The sequence below is a fragment of the Halichoerus grypus genome, chromosome 10, assembly GCF_964656455.1.
Source record: "Halichoerus grypus chromosome 10, mHalGry1.hap1.1, whole genome shotgun sequence".
NCBI lineage: Eukaryota > Metazoa > Chordata > Mammalia > Carnivora > Phocidae > Halichoerus > Halichoerus grypus.
The window spans coordinates 48,878,567-48,895,161 of NC_135721.1; the positions used below are offsets into that span (position 1 = coordinate 48,878,567).

Here is a 16,595-nt window from a genome sequence, read left to right on the forward strand (position 1 = left end):
AACAAATTTAGTATATATTTTATAAATTTTGAATTAGTTGGAAAAACAAAAACTTTTAAATTTCACATTATATCTGGATTTATGTGTGTGTGTTTTTTAAATGGGAAAATGAGGCAGCATAGATCTTCCCCATCAACGTAATAGTGATCACCCCGAACTGGGTCATGTTCCATCGGCTTCGCTGTCTTCCCGTGATCCGCTTGCCCCTCTATCTGCCTGGCTCCGATAGGCATAGGAGAGTGGTGCCTCCTCCTTCAGACTGGTTATCATAGCTTTCTGCATCTGAGGACATGGCCCTGAATGCAGCATCTTCCTCACTAGCATAGATTAGAATGATCTCCTTTTTGAGAAGGTCAAGAAGGAAAGAGGGGTCACTTATGAAGCCGCCTAATTAGTTCATCCTGTGTCACTTAGAGCATCTGCTGACTGAAAAGCCCTTGTTCGCATTATCACAGGGACTCATTTTGTCTGTCAAGCTTCTGGCCTTTCTAGAATAGAAAGGGTGGGGGAGTCTCTCACGTTCACACTTGGCTTGTTTTTTCCACTGATCCATTTACCCTCTCTTGAAAGGTGCCGTTAGCATCTTGGAAGCCTCTGAAGGGAGGCAGGAGGGGGCCATTGGGGAAGCTGTTCTTGAGTCTGAGATGTGAACACAGACCCTTTTGGTGATTCGCTTCCGCACAGGTGAGAGGTTGGCAGACTTCGCTGAAATCCTGGGTGAATTACAAGGCACGAGAAAGAAATCTTAAAAGTAGGTATTAGAATGCTCCAGTATTCAAAAGCCAAGTGCCTCCACTTGAGCTCCTTTCTGGGCACTCCCGCTCTCCTATCCCTCCAGAAGATGAGACGGACAGCAAAGCCCAACACCATGAAGGCCTGGGCTCCTACAGTCCTTTCTCAGGTCAGATGCTAATGGCGGTCTTTCCACACTCTGACCTGGCCCCTTCTGGAAAGACTCACAGCTTTCCAGAAACCTACCCACCTGCCACACCCCTGCCCTACCCAAGGACACCCTAGGCCTCGTCAGCGCACCTCCCAGCGTCTGGACTGTAGCTTCTGCACGGCCTCGGAAAGCCACCCCACAAAGGCTTCGGCACCTCCAGTGGAGGCCCTCAGGGGTCTCCATTCTGAAGAGGAAATTCGCCTCAGGACACTGGCTGCCTTCCTGGCTCTCCTCCCAGTGTCCTGTGGTAACTGCTTTGACCAGGGTATACCCACCCCCTTCCCTAAAACATGGCTGCAGACCCTGCCCGGTGTGAATATTATTTGTTAAAAAGGAACATTTTCCTAATCCATAAATAGTTTTGCATTGCCCTTAGTAGAAAATTCCATGTCATTAAAGTGGTCCACAGATCCTGGCAGGGTAGCTTCTGCCTTTCTCTCTCACCATCCCCCTCAGTGCTCAGGCCACACCAGCCTTAATACTCATAATGGCATAAACACTCCCAGCTATTCCCTGTCTTGGACCTTTGCACAAACCCTTTCTTCTTTATGCAAATTCTTGTGGGATTCTTTTCCACTTCTCGTCTTTCTCTGGTCTTGCCTAATGTAATTTCCTGAGGGAATCCTTCCCTGACCTCCCAGCCTGACTGAAGTTCCCCTGTATTCCCTGTATAGTTCCCCACGTAGAACCCTATACTACAGACTCCCATAATCCTACGCTCTCCCTTGTCATTTGCAGTTTTATATGTTTGGCGTTATGTAGTTACTGTCTCCCTCATGAGAGTTCCTCTCCTCATGGGAGGAGCTTCTTGAGAGGCTGTGTCATCTGTCCCACATTTGTTGAATCAATAATGAACAAAAGGGAACCATTTACAAAGATGCTTTCTCCCCCTCCATCCCTAACAATTTAAAATACGAAGGGCTTCTTACTGTTTTGAACCTTGTATTTAAAATAGGATGTTGGACGTATCTTTATAATTTGCCAAACCAAAAGGTCCAAGGCTTAAGGGTTTTTCTCAAAATAAAGGTGAAGTCAGTCAGCAGAGGTGATGTCCAGGAACACAAGGAAGCCCCGATGCTAGGAGACCACAGCTCCTTCCGGATGGGGACTGACAGGCTGAGTCCTCTGGGATTCTGAGGCCAAGGTCTCGGCAGAGGGAAGTTTTCCTCAGCACAGGGCCCAGGATGGGGAGGCCGGCTCTGAGATGAGGGACGCTGAACGCACAGCTCCCCTTTCTTCAGCAGCCCACAGAATTCCTGGCCTTCTTTCATGTGCTGTGACCGCTTCATCTCTGTTAATGGATATTCCGGCTCCACCCCAAGTGGTTTGCTGTTTTTAATCAGCCGGAAATGAACACCCTTATACAAAGATCTTTGAACACTTGTTTTTTTTTTTTTTAATTTATTTATTTTAGGGAGAGAGAGAGCAGGCGGAGGGGCAGAGGGTGAGAGAGAGAGAGACTCTCAAGCAGACTCTGCGCTGAGTGTGGAGCCTGACATGGGGCTTGATCTCACGACCCTGAGATCATGACCTCAGCCGAAACCGAGAGTCAGATGCTTAACCGACCGAGCCACCCGGGCACCCCAGATCTTTGAACACTCGTGTGAGGATTTCCACAGGGTAAATTCCTAGAAATGGAATTGCCAGATTAAAGGGATGACCCATTTTAAATTGCTGATGGGTACTGCTGAATTGATCTTCAAGAAGTCTGTACCAGTTCAGACTCACACCAAGGTGTCCTTTGGCCCCCCACGCTGGATACCACTGTTGTGCTAATTTGTAATTTTAAACTAGTAGTGAGGTTAAGCATTTTTTCATATGTTTAGTTGCCCTTTGTATTTCCCCTGTGAACTATTTATTCAAATTCTTTGAGCAGTTCAGGTAGAGCCCTGAATATTAAAAAAACAAAAAACAAAAAAACTCCTATATTTTATTCTGTTACTTGAGTGAGGTTTTAATGTCCAGATCTTTAACCTATCAAGCATCATTTTTTTTTATGAATTGGAACTCTAACTTTGTGTTTAATATTTATTACTATTATTTTTTAAAGTTTATTTACTTCTTTATTTTTAAGTAATCTCTATACCCAATGTGGGACTTGAACTCACAACCCCAAGATCAAGAGTTGCATGCTCTACCGACTGAGCCAGCCAGGTGCTCCTATTACTATAGTTTTTTACAGATGGAAATTAAAGTTGTCCTTTTCCTACATATTAGAAATGCCATCTTTATCACAGATTAAATTCTTTACACAAGTGTAAGACTGTTTCCAGACTCTATTCTGTTCCTGCTGACCATTTGCCTGCTTCTGGCTCCACCCCACATTGTCTTAATCATTGCAGCTTTATAACACATGACTGGTACCTGGTAGGCTCTCAACCTCGTTACTCTACATTTATTCTTGTTACTCTACATTTATTCTTTTGAATGTACTTTAGAGTCAATAATGTCAAGTTATTTTAAAACCCACTGAGATTTTCGTTTCTTCTACTCTCAAACTCCTTGAGCAACTTTGTTTTAGGTATATCTTTTATTGATAATATATTTTTGCATTTTTAAACCGTATGTGAAAGTATTTTTTTGAGTCGGCCAGTTTCTCCTATTCAGTTATTGTTATAAAGATAGATAGATTTTCTCTTGTCATCTTTTATAATTTCAGATTTTTTTAAATATGCCCTTGCTGCTTTCCATCATTTGCTTTCTGGTCTGTTTTCTTTATTGTTTCTCCCTACCCCCCAAAATTTGAAAAATGTATAACTTTTAAATATTAATCTTCATTTTTTAACTTTTTTTTTTTTTTAGATTTTATTTATTTATTTGAGAGAGAGAGAATGAGAGATAGAGAGCACGAGAGGGAAGAGGGTCAGAGGGAGAAGCAGACTCCCTGCTCAGCAGGGAGCCCGATGTGAGACTCGATCCCAGGACTCCAGGATCATGACCTGAGCAGAAGGCAGTCGCTTAACCAACTGAGCCACCCAGGCACCCTTCATTTTTTAACTTTTAAGTAAATATCCTTAAGCCTGTATGACTGCAAAGAGGAGAAGTCACTCCTCTCAGAAACCAAGAGAGCAAGCAGACAAAAAATAGAGATACTGAAGATCTAAAAATACAACTACTACATTTGATGTATTAGGTATAATGGAATTCCACACCCAAGAGAGAATTCATATTCTTTTTGAGCACAGGAAGAACATTTGCATTGGCCATAAAAGGAGCTGTAATAAATTTCACAGAATCAATTACATACCAGTAATGTCATCTGCCCATAATGCACAAAATTATAAATTAATAACAAAAGTAAGGCTTAAAAGCACATGCCTCTTGCAGTTTTGCTCACTCTGCTATCCCCCTCAGATCTGTCCTACCTGCCCTTCCCTCCTGGACTGGTAGATGACTCTCGGAAACTTGAAATTCTCACTCTACACAGCAATTCAGGTTCCCCAGGTCTCCTGAAAAACTTAGCTCCTAGGCCAACTTTCTTCATCTGGAACTCCTCCAGGTACCCAGCAGAAACAAAAGGGTCATCTTCTGACTTACTGGGATCTGCCCTTCTAAGAAGTTTTTAGTGGCAACTTCACACACAACCACCATCTATTGGCTTTCATCCCCATCTCCATGAAAAAGAAATAAGTAAGCTACAAATACTGTGGAAATTCCCCTTTTCTCTCTCCCTTACTCCCCTACCTCTTGGGCATGTTTTATGCTTTTTGTTCATTTTGAAATCAACAAATATTATTGAGTACCTACTACATGTCAGGCACTGTGGAGGAAGCTGAGGATGGAGATGAATTAGACAATGTGGTCCCTGCTCTCATGGACCTTATGGTCAAGCAGGGAGAGAGATGTGAAAGCAAATAGCCACCCAAACCAGTATAGCGTTGCCCTTGGGGACAATAATGAGAGCCTGTGGTAAGGAGATTCTACCCAGCTAGGGAGGCCAGGCAAAGCTGGATTGACAGAGGGATGCTGGAATGAGATCAACAGAAGAGTAGGAGCTACCTTGGCAAAGAGGAGAGGAGAGTGTGCCAGGCAGAAGACACAGCAGTTGCAAAGGCCCTGTGGCAGAAGGGAGCAAGGTAAAATACAAGAGACTGGAAGGAGGACGGCTTGATTAGACCACTGTGAAGGAAGGAGAGGCTGTAGAGGTGGGTTGGCATCAGATCATTTGGGTCTTGCTGGCCAGACTGAGGATGGCTGCCCTTATTCTAAAAGCAATGAGAAACCATTACAATTTTGTTTTGTTTTATTTTATTTTTAATTTGTTGTTAAATATAACACAAATTCTGAAAATCAAATAAAGCAAATACCTTTTAATGAATTACTATCAAGTAAACATCACAGGTGGGAGGAGATGAATGAAACATGATGACCAAATACAGTGTGGGATCCTGGACTGGAACCTGGGACAGAAAAAATTATGTTAATAGAAAAATTGGTGAAATCTGAATAAAGTTTGTAGCCTAGTTAATGATATTGTTGGTTTCTATTGGTTTCTTAGTTTGGACAAATGTATTTGTAAAATGTTAACATTAACGGAAGCTAGGTGAAGAGTGTACGGGAACTCTCTGTATTATCTTTGCAACTTTTCTGTAAAATCTAGTATTATCCCAAAATTTAAAACAAAATTTTAAGCCATTGGCAGCCCAGACTGAATTGAAGGCTTATTATCACACTCCAGCCTTCTCTGTTCCATTTGGTTTCTTCCTTCTTTCCCACACTCTTCTGTGACTCCAAACAGGCCACCTGGTGCCCACATCCAAATTCCTACTATCTAGTCTGTCCTCTTTAGCCACCAGGAGCTAGGAATGAAACCTAGGAATTTCTCCAGCAGGAGACCAAGGGGTCAGAGGCTTCATTCATGCTTGGCCACTCTCAAGCTATAGGACCTTGAGAAAAACTCTTCCTTGCCTTGGTTTTAGTCATCTGTAAAATAAGCAAACTGTTCTCATGCATGTACCACCTTCATGATTTTTAATTGCCCTAGTCCTGGAATCATTTCTCAAAGGAGTCTTGTTCTTTTTCCTAAAGAATGATACTTAGAAACCATGATCTGGGTGGTGGATGTGCTCATTGCTATTGGTGTGTTTACTAATTTTTTTAAAAGATTTTATTTATTTATTTTTGAGAGCGAGATCGAGCAGGGGGAGGAGCAGAGAGAGAGGGACAAGCAGACTCTGTGCTGAGCGCAGAGCCCAACGCGGGGCTCTATCTCACAACCCCGAGATCATGACCTGAGCCGAAACCAAGAGCCGGATGCTTAACTGACTGGGGCACCCAGGAACCCCATGTTTACTTATTTTTTAAAATGTATTTTTCTTGTTTCTAGGTTCCTCTTCTAGCTCTTTTTTCCTTGCAATGTTCTTTTTGAAAAAACTGGATTGTTTATCCTGTGGTTTCCAGCAGGCTGGTTTTTGCTGATTGTATCTCTGAGTCATTCACATTTTTCTCTATCCATATAGTTCCTGTAAAGAGGCTTGATCAGATTCTGGTTAGACTTTTTGGACAAGACTACTTCATAGTTGGTGGTGTGTTCTTCTATTAGGAGGCATATAATTCCTGTTATTTCTTTCGGTGTGATTCAGCAGCCATTGATAATCACTGCCTGGATCTACTTATTCATTAGGGGCTGGAGATGGTGATACTCCAATTCAATCATTTCTTCTTCATTCATTTGCTGGAACACTTTCATAAAGAGAGGCTTCTCATTTACTATTTTGTTACCTAGTGTTACAATTCCTATAGAAGGGGCAGGATTCTTTCCCTTTATTTAGCAGTTTTCAAAATAAAGCAACATCTGTCAACCCATTGATCACCAGGGTTGATTTGTCTAATCTGGCCAGCTAGATGGGTGTCCCCTTCCTCCCAGACCACTCCATGTGTGTGCCTTCTGAAGCCGTGCACTTGGTCTCTCAGTAGAATAGGATAACCTTTCCTGACAGAGAAGGACGATCCTTCTGTCAAGGGTGTATGAATAGCTGTGCTAGAACCTCCAAAAATTTTTTCTTAGCATCTTCTCATGGTGAGAAATTTAACTTTAAAAAATCATTATGAAATCGTGGAATTAGTGGAATTAATTATATTTAATATATTTCAATCCATTGATTGTTATCCTTGGTCGTGCTCTATTTATTGTACCTTTGGCCAGTGGAAGCTTCTCAAGTTGGCTTCTGAGTCCTTTCTGACAATCCTAGTAGTCTTTAATGGCTTTCCTCCATATGGCATCTGGGAAGCAGGCAAGAGGCAGATGCCCTCTGCAGCCTCTAGGTTTGGTGAGAGCACCTCTGCTTAGGCCCACCTTTGAAGAAGAAACAGTGTACCTTCTAGGTTTCTGGTTAGAGCCTTGACGGGTTCACCAAAGAGGGACTACAGAAGAAGGAGCTGCTGGAGGTGGGGAAGATGATGAGTACAACTTTTAACTTTGTCGTGAGCTGAATTGTGTTCCTCACACATTCCTATGTTGAAGTCCTTACTCCCAGTACCTCAGATTGTGACTGTATTTGGAGATAGGGCCTTTACAGAGGTAATTAAGGTAAAAATGAAGTCATATGGATGGGTCCTATCAAATCCAAAGTGACTGGTGTCCTTTATGAGAACAGAAGATTAGGACACAGACAACACATAGACCAAGGGACAGCCATGTGAGAATGCAGCAAGGAAACGGCCACCTGCATGCCAAGGAGAGAGGTCTTGGAAGAAACTAACTTGTCAGCACCTTGATCTTGGACTTGTAGCCTCCAGAATTGTGAAAAAATAAGTTTGTGTGGTTTAAACCACCCAGTCTGTAGCATTTTGTTATGGCAGCCTTACCAAATTCATATGAACTTATTGAGTTGGAAGCATCTATGGATGTTGCTTGGCAGTTGTAAGTGTGGATCTGGGGTTCAGGAAAGAGGACTGGGCTGGAAATAGACATGTGGGAGTTGGGAACACATACAGGGTGGATAAAACCATGTGTGTAGAGGTGAATCTCCAGGGAGAGTCTGAAGAGTGAAAAAAGGGAAGGCTGAGAAATAAACCAATGTTAAGAAATGGGGAAGAGAAGCCCTTGAAGGAGACCCAGAGGTAGTGGGTTGAGGGAGAGGCAGGAGCAAAAGCATGGAAGAATGGAGCCTGAGGCAGAGAGTGGGGTTGAGGGAGTTTGGAGAAGGCAGTGCTTAACTACTGAACACCAAAGAGAGGTCAAGTAAGATAAGGACTGAAGGAAGGCCTTGGGATTTTGCAATCAGGAATGGGTGGTAGCATGGAGAGCCAGGCTGCAGTGGTTTGGGGTGTGAATGGAGAAGTGAGGGGAGAGAGACTAGGAGGGTAAATCATCTTCAGGAAACCTGATGGAGAGGAGGACATGACAGAGGCTGATAGTGAGAGGGAGTTTTCTCTGTTTTTCTTGCGAGGGGCTTGAGCATATTTATATGATGAGAGGAAGGAGCCAATGGATGAGAAATACCAAAATGAAGGAGGAGATGGAAACTGGACTGCCCCAAGGCGAAGAGAGGGAAAGGAAAGTAAGCACATAGGAACACCTCTTCCTCCAAGATGGGAGAAATATAGGTGGTGATTGGTTTGTAGGTTTGGGGTAGGAATCTGGGAATGAACATTCACACAACTTTTTATGTGGATGCCTGTTTTCATTTCTGCTGGGTGTATATCTGTGTATTTCTATTCTGATGAAATTGCTGGGTCATATGATAACTCCCATATTTAACTATTTGAGGAACCGCCAAACTGTTTTGCAAAGCAGCTGCACCCTTTTGCATTCCCACCAGCAATGTATGAGGGCTCCAGTGTCTCCACATCCTGACAACACTTGTTATTATCTGTCCTTTTTGTTATATCCATTCTAGTGGGTATGAAGTGGTATCTCATTGTGGTTTTAATTTACATTTCCTAATGGCTAATGTTTTTGGTTTCTTTTCATGCGCATATTGGCCATTTGTCCATCTTCTTTAGGGAATATCTATTCAAATCATTTGCCCTTTTTTCAAGTTGGGTTATCTTTCTATTGTTGAACTGTGAGACTTCTTTATATATTCCAGATACTAGTCTCTTATCAGATGTATGATTTACAAATATTTTCTCCCATCCCGCAAATTGTCTTTTTACTTTCTTAATGGTGTTCTTTGAAGCACAAAAGCTTTTAGTTTTGACGAAGTCTAGTTTATTATTTTCTATCTATTTTTTTTCTTTGGTTGCTTGCTTTTGGTGTTCTCTCTAAGAAGGCTTTGCCTAACCCAAGGTCATGAAAATTTACTTCTTTTTCTTCTGAGGGTTTTATTGTTTTAGTGCTTCCATTTAGGTCTATGATCTATTTTGAGTTAATTTTTGTGTATGGTGTAAGGAAGGGGTTCAACTTAATTCTTTTGCATGTGAATTTCTAGCTGTCCCAGCACCAGTTGTTGAAAAGGCTCATCAAAGGTCTTGGCACCTTTGTTGAAAAATGAATCGGCCATAAATGTAAGGGTTTATTTCTGGACTCTCAATTCTTTTTTTTTTTAAGATTTTTAAATTTATTTTTCGACAGAGAGACAGCGAGAGAGGGAACACAAGCAGGGGGAGTGGGAGAGGGAGAAGCAGCCTCCCTGCTGAGCCAGGAGCCTTATGTGGGACTCGATCCCAGGACTCCAGGATCATGACCTGAGCCGAAGGCAGTTGCTTAACGACTGCACCACCCAGGCGCCCTGGAACCTCAATTTTACTCCACTGCTCTATATGTCTATACTTATGCCAGTACCATACTGTCCTGATTTATAATTAAGTTTTGAAATCAGTAAGTATGAATCCCCCAACTTTTTCTTCTTTTTCAAGATTTATTTGGCAATTCCGAGTACCTTGCATTTCCATATGTTTTTTAGGACCAGCTTGTCACTTTCTTACAAAAATAGCAACTGGGATTTTGTTGGGGAATGTGTTGAATCTGTAGATCATTTGGAGGAGTATTGCTATCTTAACAATGTTGCCTTCCATCCATGAACATGGAATGTCTTTCCATTTATTTAGGTCTTTGTTAATTTCTTTCAATGATGTTTTATAGTTTTCAGTGTACAAGTTTTACACTTCTTTTGTTAAATTCATTTTTTAGTATTTTATTTTTTGATGCTCTTATAAATGGATTTTTTTTTTTAAAGATTTAGAGAGAGAGAGTGTGGTGGTGGGGGTGGAGGGGAGGGGCAGAGGGGGAGGAGAGAGAGAATCCCAAGCAGACTCCATGCTAGGTGTGGAGCACTATGTGGGGTTCAATCCCAGGACCCTGACATCACTACCTGAGCTGAAACCAGGAGTCAGAGGCTTAACTGAATATGCTACCCAGACACCCCTGGAATTGTTTTCTTAGTTTTATTTTCAATTATTTATTGCTAGTGTGTAGAAATACAATTGATTTTAATATTTTTACCCAGTATCCTGTAACCTTGCTGAACCCATTTATTAGTTCTAATAGTTTCTTAGTGGATTTCTTAGGATTGTCTATTTATAAGATAATCTGCAAATAGAGATAGCTTTATCCTTCCTTTCCAATCTGGATAGCTTTTATTTATTTTTCTTGCCTAATTGCCCTCACTACAACCTCTAGCATAATGTTGAATAGAAGTGGAGAGAGGACATCCTTATCTTATTCCAAATTTTAGGGAGTATACCATGATTTTAAATGGTTACTGTTTGTAATGATGCCAATTTTTCTCATAACAATTTCTCTTACAATTCCAAAAAGCATTAGATCTTAGGTGGATGAATACACATCCACCTAAGATGTGTGAGAGTAGCAATAAAATCTTTGAAAAAAAGAAATGAGTGAAGATTTGCTCTTCTATTGTAATAATGCATTAAAAAGGCAATGACAATTAAAACAGAATGGCACTGGCAGCAAGATAGAAATCTCAGTGGAATAGAACACAAAATTCAGACTCTGTCTACAGTATATATAAGAATGTATATGAGAAAACCAATGGCAAAGGGATAGTGTTTTGCAATAAGTATTGGGAAGCATGGACTGTTGTTGAGGGAGGGAGGGTTAGATTTTCAAATCACTCACTAAAATAGTATGTAGAAGAATTGAAAGATAATGAAAGAACAAAGAAAAAGACAAACAACTTAAAAGCGAGAGAAAATATGAGTGGATATTATTGGACCCATGAGTGTGGAAGAACTTAACCTTGAAACAATAGAGGAAATTCAAGGATTTGACCACATAACTTACTTTGTCAAACTTATTTGCAAAAAATATAAAAGACAAAGTGTTATTCTTTTTTTAAAAAAAGATATTTATTTAGAGATAGAGCGTGAGCATGAGCAGGGGGAGGGGCGGAGCCAGAGGGAGAAGCAGACTCCCCGCTGAGCAGGGAGCCGGATAATGCGGGGCTTGATCCTAGGACCCTGAGACCAGGACCTGAGCCGAAGGCAGACACTTAACTGACTGAGCCACCCAGGCGCCCAAGACAAAGTGTTATTCTTAACATAGAAAGCGTTAATATAAATTAATAGGAAATTAAGACTTCAAAGAAAAATGAGCATGGAAGATAGACAATTCAGAGAATAGACAATTCAGTAAAAGGAAATATAAATGACTAATAACTGAAAAAATGTTCAATCTCATTGGCAATCAGAGGAATGCAAAAGAAACAAGGATGTACAAGCTTTTGCTTTCGGCCAAGATTTCTAAGGTGATAATACTCATTACTGCTTAGTGTGTGTTGAGATAGCTCTCATATTAACCCTATGAGTTGACTTCTGTTATTAGGCCCATTGTATAGATGCAGAAACTGAGACTCAGTGAGTTTAGTGATTTTCCTAAGTTTATAATGCTGGGGAGTGGTGGCATTAGAATCTGAACCTGGGTTGTGTGACTCTATTATGGTGAGGGGCCCAGAAAACAGACGCTGGAAAGGAGAGGTAAAGAACAGGAAGAAATGTAGCCTAAAGAGCCAGGCAAAGATATTTGAAGTACCTATGTGGAAGGGCGAATGGGTTTTTATGGTACTGCAGAGAGAAGCAACAAGTGGAAATTACACAAAGGAGCACTTTTTTTATAGCAAGAACTATCCCTAATGGACTAGAGAGGTCCAGGAAGGCATGAGCACACCCAGCCCTAGGGAGGCAGAGGAAGCCAGAGGGTCCTCTGACTAACCCTCATGGCAGGCTGCAGGGGATGGGGATGTTGGTGGTCTCATTTTTTGAGGAGGAAACACCCCTGGGTGGTCAAGACTTTAGTGTCTTCAGAGTTTTCTGCTCTTTTCTCAACCACAGATAGCTAAAAGACCCCGCCCCTTCCTCCTAGGGCCAAGTGACTTGCAGGGGAGCCCTGCCTGGCTTCACTGCCCTCCTATGGCTGCAATCCCAGGCCAGCAGGAAGCCTGAGCTTGCCAAACTGTGTGGGCCAGGGCAGGAGGAAGGAGAGCGGGAGTAGCCCATCTGAGTTCTCTTTTGCCCTTTTCCTGCAGCCTTGCTACTCCATGGGGGAGGTGGGGGGGAGGGGGGAGGAGGCAGCCGCCTAGTCGCCTAGTCATGTTAGAGAACTAGGAAGCAGATGAAATGGAACCATTAAAGAAGGGTGACTAATATATGTTAGTTGCAGTTTGGTAAGGATGTCTTCATTTGCACAGCCCTTGGGGAATCCATTCTTAAAGTTGGGGCTTCATCCTGAGTGCAACCCTGGTTAAGTCGGTTAACATTTTTTATACCTCAATTTCTTCATCTGTGAAGTGGGTATGACAACATTTCCTGCTTTATCAGCCCCAAATGATGCAGTGCCTATACGACCAACAGGCTAGTGTGAGAGCAGAGTGCCACAGGCAATAATCACTCAGACTTGAGTTCAAGTCCATTCTCTGCGATTTGCCAGTTAGAAACTTGGAGAAAGTCACCCAAGCTGAGGGTAGCAATAGCACTTGCCTTAAAATGGTTGTCTTTAGGGGTCAACGAGACAATACATGTAAACGGTAGAACCAGGACTCCAAAGCCCATCACAGTTGCCTCACAACCATAACGCATACAAATCAACAGCAGAGTGTAGGGAAAAGATTCGATAGAAACACAACAAACTGTTAAGTGTTTATTTCTGGATGGTGAGGTTATGATCTATTTGTTTTTCCTTCTTTATATTTTTCTGTATTTTCCAAGTTACTTTTATAATCAAAAGAAAAGCTGTGTATGATGTTCACTTGCCTTGAGATCATTTGTGATGGTCTCCAATGCATTAAAATCTTTGACCATATTTTCTCACACAATCTCTTCAGCAACTGCTTGAAGTAGGCATCATTATCCCTGTTTTCTAGATGAGGAAATGAGGCTGGTAGAGATTAGAGAACTGGTTTAATCTTCAGGTCTTTTTGCTGCTAAGTGGCAGACAGCCACGGTCCATAGGCAGATCTGGCTGTCTCAAAGATAGGTGCTGTGCACAGGCCTGTTGGACCGTGGGGCTCAGTGCCCAGGACCCTTCCACCCCAGTTTTCAGAAAGCAGGGGCAAGGTGGCAGGCTGTCAGGATTGGGCCTGTGGTGGGTGTGTTCCCCCGGATCCCCAGTGACTGGTTCCCTCCATCCATATTCTGCTGGAGAACATGGCCAGCAGAGTTGGGATTCTTCCTCTCTCACTGCACAGGAAGTCAAGGGGGGTACTGCAAAGAGTCTTCCCAGGAAGAAACACAGGTTTCCACCATAAAGGTATCCAATAGAGGAACTAAAAATAATAGGATAACCACACAAAATGGAGGGAGGGAAGTAGGTGTGAGACATACCATCTATCACAGCAGGAAGGCAATAGATAATGGCATTCCTGCTAAATCCATCTGTGTAAGCATTTTAGGTAGAGAGATGGAGGTACCCACCAGGCTTGAAAACCCCAATAACCGTAAGTAGATTTTCTTTGGGTCCAGGGGTGAGAGGGAGACTTTTGCTTTTCATCATAAGCGCTTCTGTCCTATTTGATTTTTTTTTAGTTGTATGTGTTATATTTTATTAAAAAATTATGATTTTAAAAGTACAGGCTATGGGGTCATCTGTGTGGATTCACGTACCACCTTTGCCAATTTTGGATCTTGGGCAGTTTAGCCTCTCTAAGCTGCAATTTAATCTTCCGGAAAACAGGAATAAAAATCACACTCACGGGGCGCCTGGGTGGCTCAGTCGTTAAGCGTCTGCCTTCGGCTCAGGTCATGATCCCAGGGTCTTGGGATCGAGCCCCGCATCGGGCTCCCTGCTCCGCAGGAAGCCTGCTTCTCCCTCTCCCACTCCCCCTGCTTGTGTTCCCTCTCTCGCTGTCTCTCTCTCTGTCAAATAAATAAAATCTTAAAAAAAAAAAAATCACACTCACCCAGAGGGTTGCTCTGAGGATAAAGTGAGGTAATGTATATAAAGTACATGGACCAGCACTGGCCGAAATTCAGCATCTATAATTACTAACCATTGCTATCATTATTAATAATAAACCAAGCGTTCAGTTAAGACACTGTGATTTGCAGAGAGGCACATAGTAGGCACTTAATGGGTGGAAGGGATTGTTTCAAACCCTCTCTCCTGAGCCCATAATTTCCGCCAACCGGTGACGCAGGAGCCCCAGCTTAAATGATGTGGTTACTTATTTATTCATCACCCGGCTCTCCACCGCAGTGTCCGCTGAGGGCGAGCCCAGCCCTCCGGCCTCCCGCGGCCGCGGTCTCGCCGCATCATTTGGAACTTGAAGCGCGCGGAGGTTGGAAGCGGCGGCAGCTCACCGGCTTCCAGCTCGCTGATGCGCGACTGTCACGTGCGGGAGGGGGAATCAGTTCTGGTTTCACGCAGCATCTTCCTGGGCAGGGGCGGACTGGAGGACCCGGAGCGCGGCTCGAGATGAGGGGGGCAGCGGGGTCCCGCCCCACACCCACTTGCCCGAGCCAAGGGGATGGCCATCCCAGGAGGGGCGGGCCGGGACAGTTTTAGGGCAGGGCTTTCGGAGCAGGGACATCTCGAAGAAAGATTTGGGATTGGCCAGGAGACGCGGAGCGGGCTTTTCATACCCGGCAGAGGGTGCCGAGCTCCCCGCAAGCGAGGTGGGGTTCCGTGGGCGCCCCCAGCCCGGGGCGGGGCCAACGCGGGAGCCCCGCCCACCCCTCTGCGGAGGCCGCACGCCCCACCCCTTGGTCCCCGTCGCCCTCTCCAACTGCAGGCGGGTGTGCGGAGGCCGGTGCCGGGGCGCGACAGCTAGCGCCCCCGCCGCACCGCCGCACTGCCGCACCGCCTCGCGGGTCTGGGTCGCGGGGCGGGGCGGGAGGCGGGGCGCTGACGTCGCGGCGCGGCCGGCGGCCGGGGAGGCGGGGAGGTGGCTGCCAGCTCGGCCCAGCCCAGCCCGCAGCTGCGGCGGCCGGGTGGCGGCGGCGGCGTGGCGCTCGGAGCCGGCTCCTGACCGCCCTCCGCCGCTGCCCGGCTCCTCTCACGGTCCCCGTGTCTGTGCCCGCGTCTGCCGGCCTCATCCGCCGCCGCTTCCTCCGCCATGGCCCTGGTGCGGGGCGCCGAGCCCGCGGCGGGGCCCTCCCGCTGGCTACCCACGCACGTCCAGGTGACTGTGCTGCGAGCCCGCGGGCTGCGGGGCAAGAGCTCGGGAGCGGGCAGCACCAGCGACGCGTACACGGTGATCCAGGTGGGCCGCGAGAAGTACAGCACGTCGGTGGTGGAGAAGACGCCGGGCTGCCCGGAGTGGCGCGAGGAGTGCTCTTTCGAGCTGCCGCCCGGTGCCCTGGACGGCCTGCTGCGGGCGCAGGAGGCCGATGCGGGCCCGGCTCCCTGGGCCGCGGGCTCCGCCGCCGCCTGCCAGCTGGTGCTCACCACCATGCACCGCTCGCTCATCGGCGTCGACAAGTTCCTGGGCCAGGCCACGGTGGCGCTGGACGAGGTGTTCGGCGCAGGCCGCGCCCAGCATACGCAGTGAGTGAGGGGCGCCGAGGGCGCGGAAACGGTTAAAGGAGAGCTCGCTGGGCGGGGCTGGCGGGGGAGCGGGACCCCGAACCTCTGGCCTGGGCGGTGCGCCCTTTGCCGCGAGCTCAAGGGCGTAAACCGACCAGTTGCTCTTTTGCATTTTGGGTCCCCTTCTGATCCCCTTCCTTGCGACAGTCTGTGTTTGGTTGCTGGCGTGTCCTTGCGAAGCCTAGGGGGAGGTATGATTGGTGGCCTAGCTTTAGGAGTAGATTGCCAAGTAAAGTTAGGAGTGGGATCCAGAGGCCCTTGGACTGTGGAAACCTCAAGAAGGAAAATTTTGGGGCCATTCTTAGGGCCTCCGGGCCTGTCTCCCTTTCCTGGAAGGGGAGGGGCACTGCAGCCGCCTGCCCCAAGCCGGGCCCGTGGGGAGTGGGGGAAGGAAGGTGCAGTGTTCTGCTTGAGGGCGAGATTGACCGGAGATGCCCCACCAAATCTGGAGACTGCAGAGGGCATCTGCTTTTTGCCTGGTATTTGGATGCCCTCTGCCACCTAGAGACAGACGCCTCTGGAACCCTGCCCCTCTGTGTCCCTGTTCTGAAAGCAGGAGAGCCTCCTAACTAAAGGAAGGAAACCCTTCAGTCAGCCTTCAAGTGTCCTGCCTGTCCTGCTTGAGGTGAAGGCAGCGTCATGGTTAATGCACAGCAGGAGATAATCTCCCAGCCACTTCCACCTAGAAGGGCCTGTGCGTTTTTTAATCATTTATCTTGGCAGTGTTTA

At 45.5% G+C, this 16,595-nt stretch overlaps 1 protein-coding gene across 3 annotated transcripts in view; it reads left to right on the top strand.

Annotated features, from left to right (window-relative positions):
* The first annotated feature begins 15,178 nt into the window (after positions 1-15,178).
* Positions 15,179-16,595, top strand: part of RAB11FIP5 (RAB11 family interacting protein 5) — a 37,503-nt gene continuing 36,086 nt past the window's right edge. The window contains exon 1 of one of the 3 annotated variants that reach the window (XM_036073239.2): positions 15,179-15,827. In XM_036073239.2, the coding sequence (XP_035929132.1) occupies positions 15,397-15,827 (431 nt within the window). In that variant the 5' untranslated portion in view covers positions 15,179-15,396. The remainder of the gene's footprint in view (positions 15,828-16,595) is intronic. The other 2 variants (XM_036073243.2, XM_036073244.2) reach the window with 2 other exon arrangements.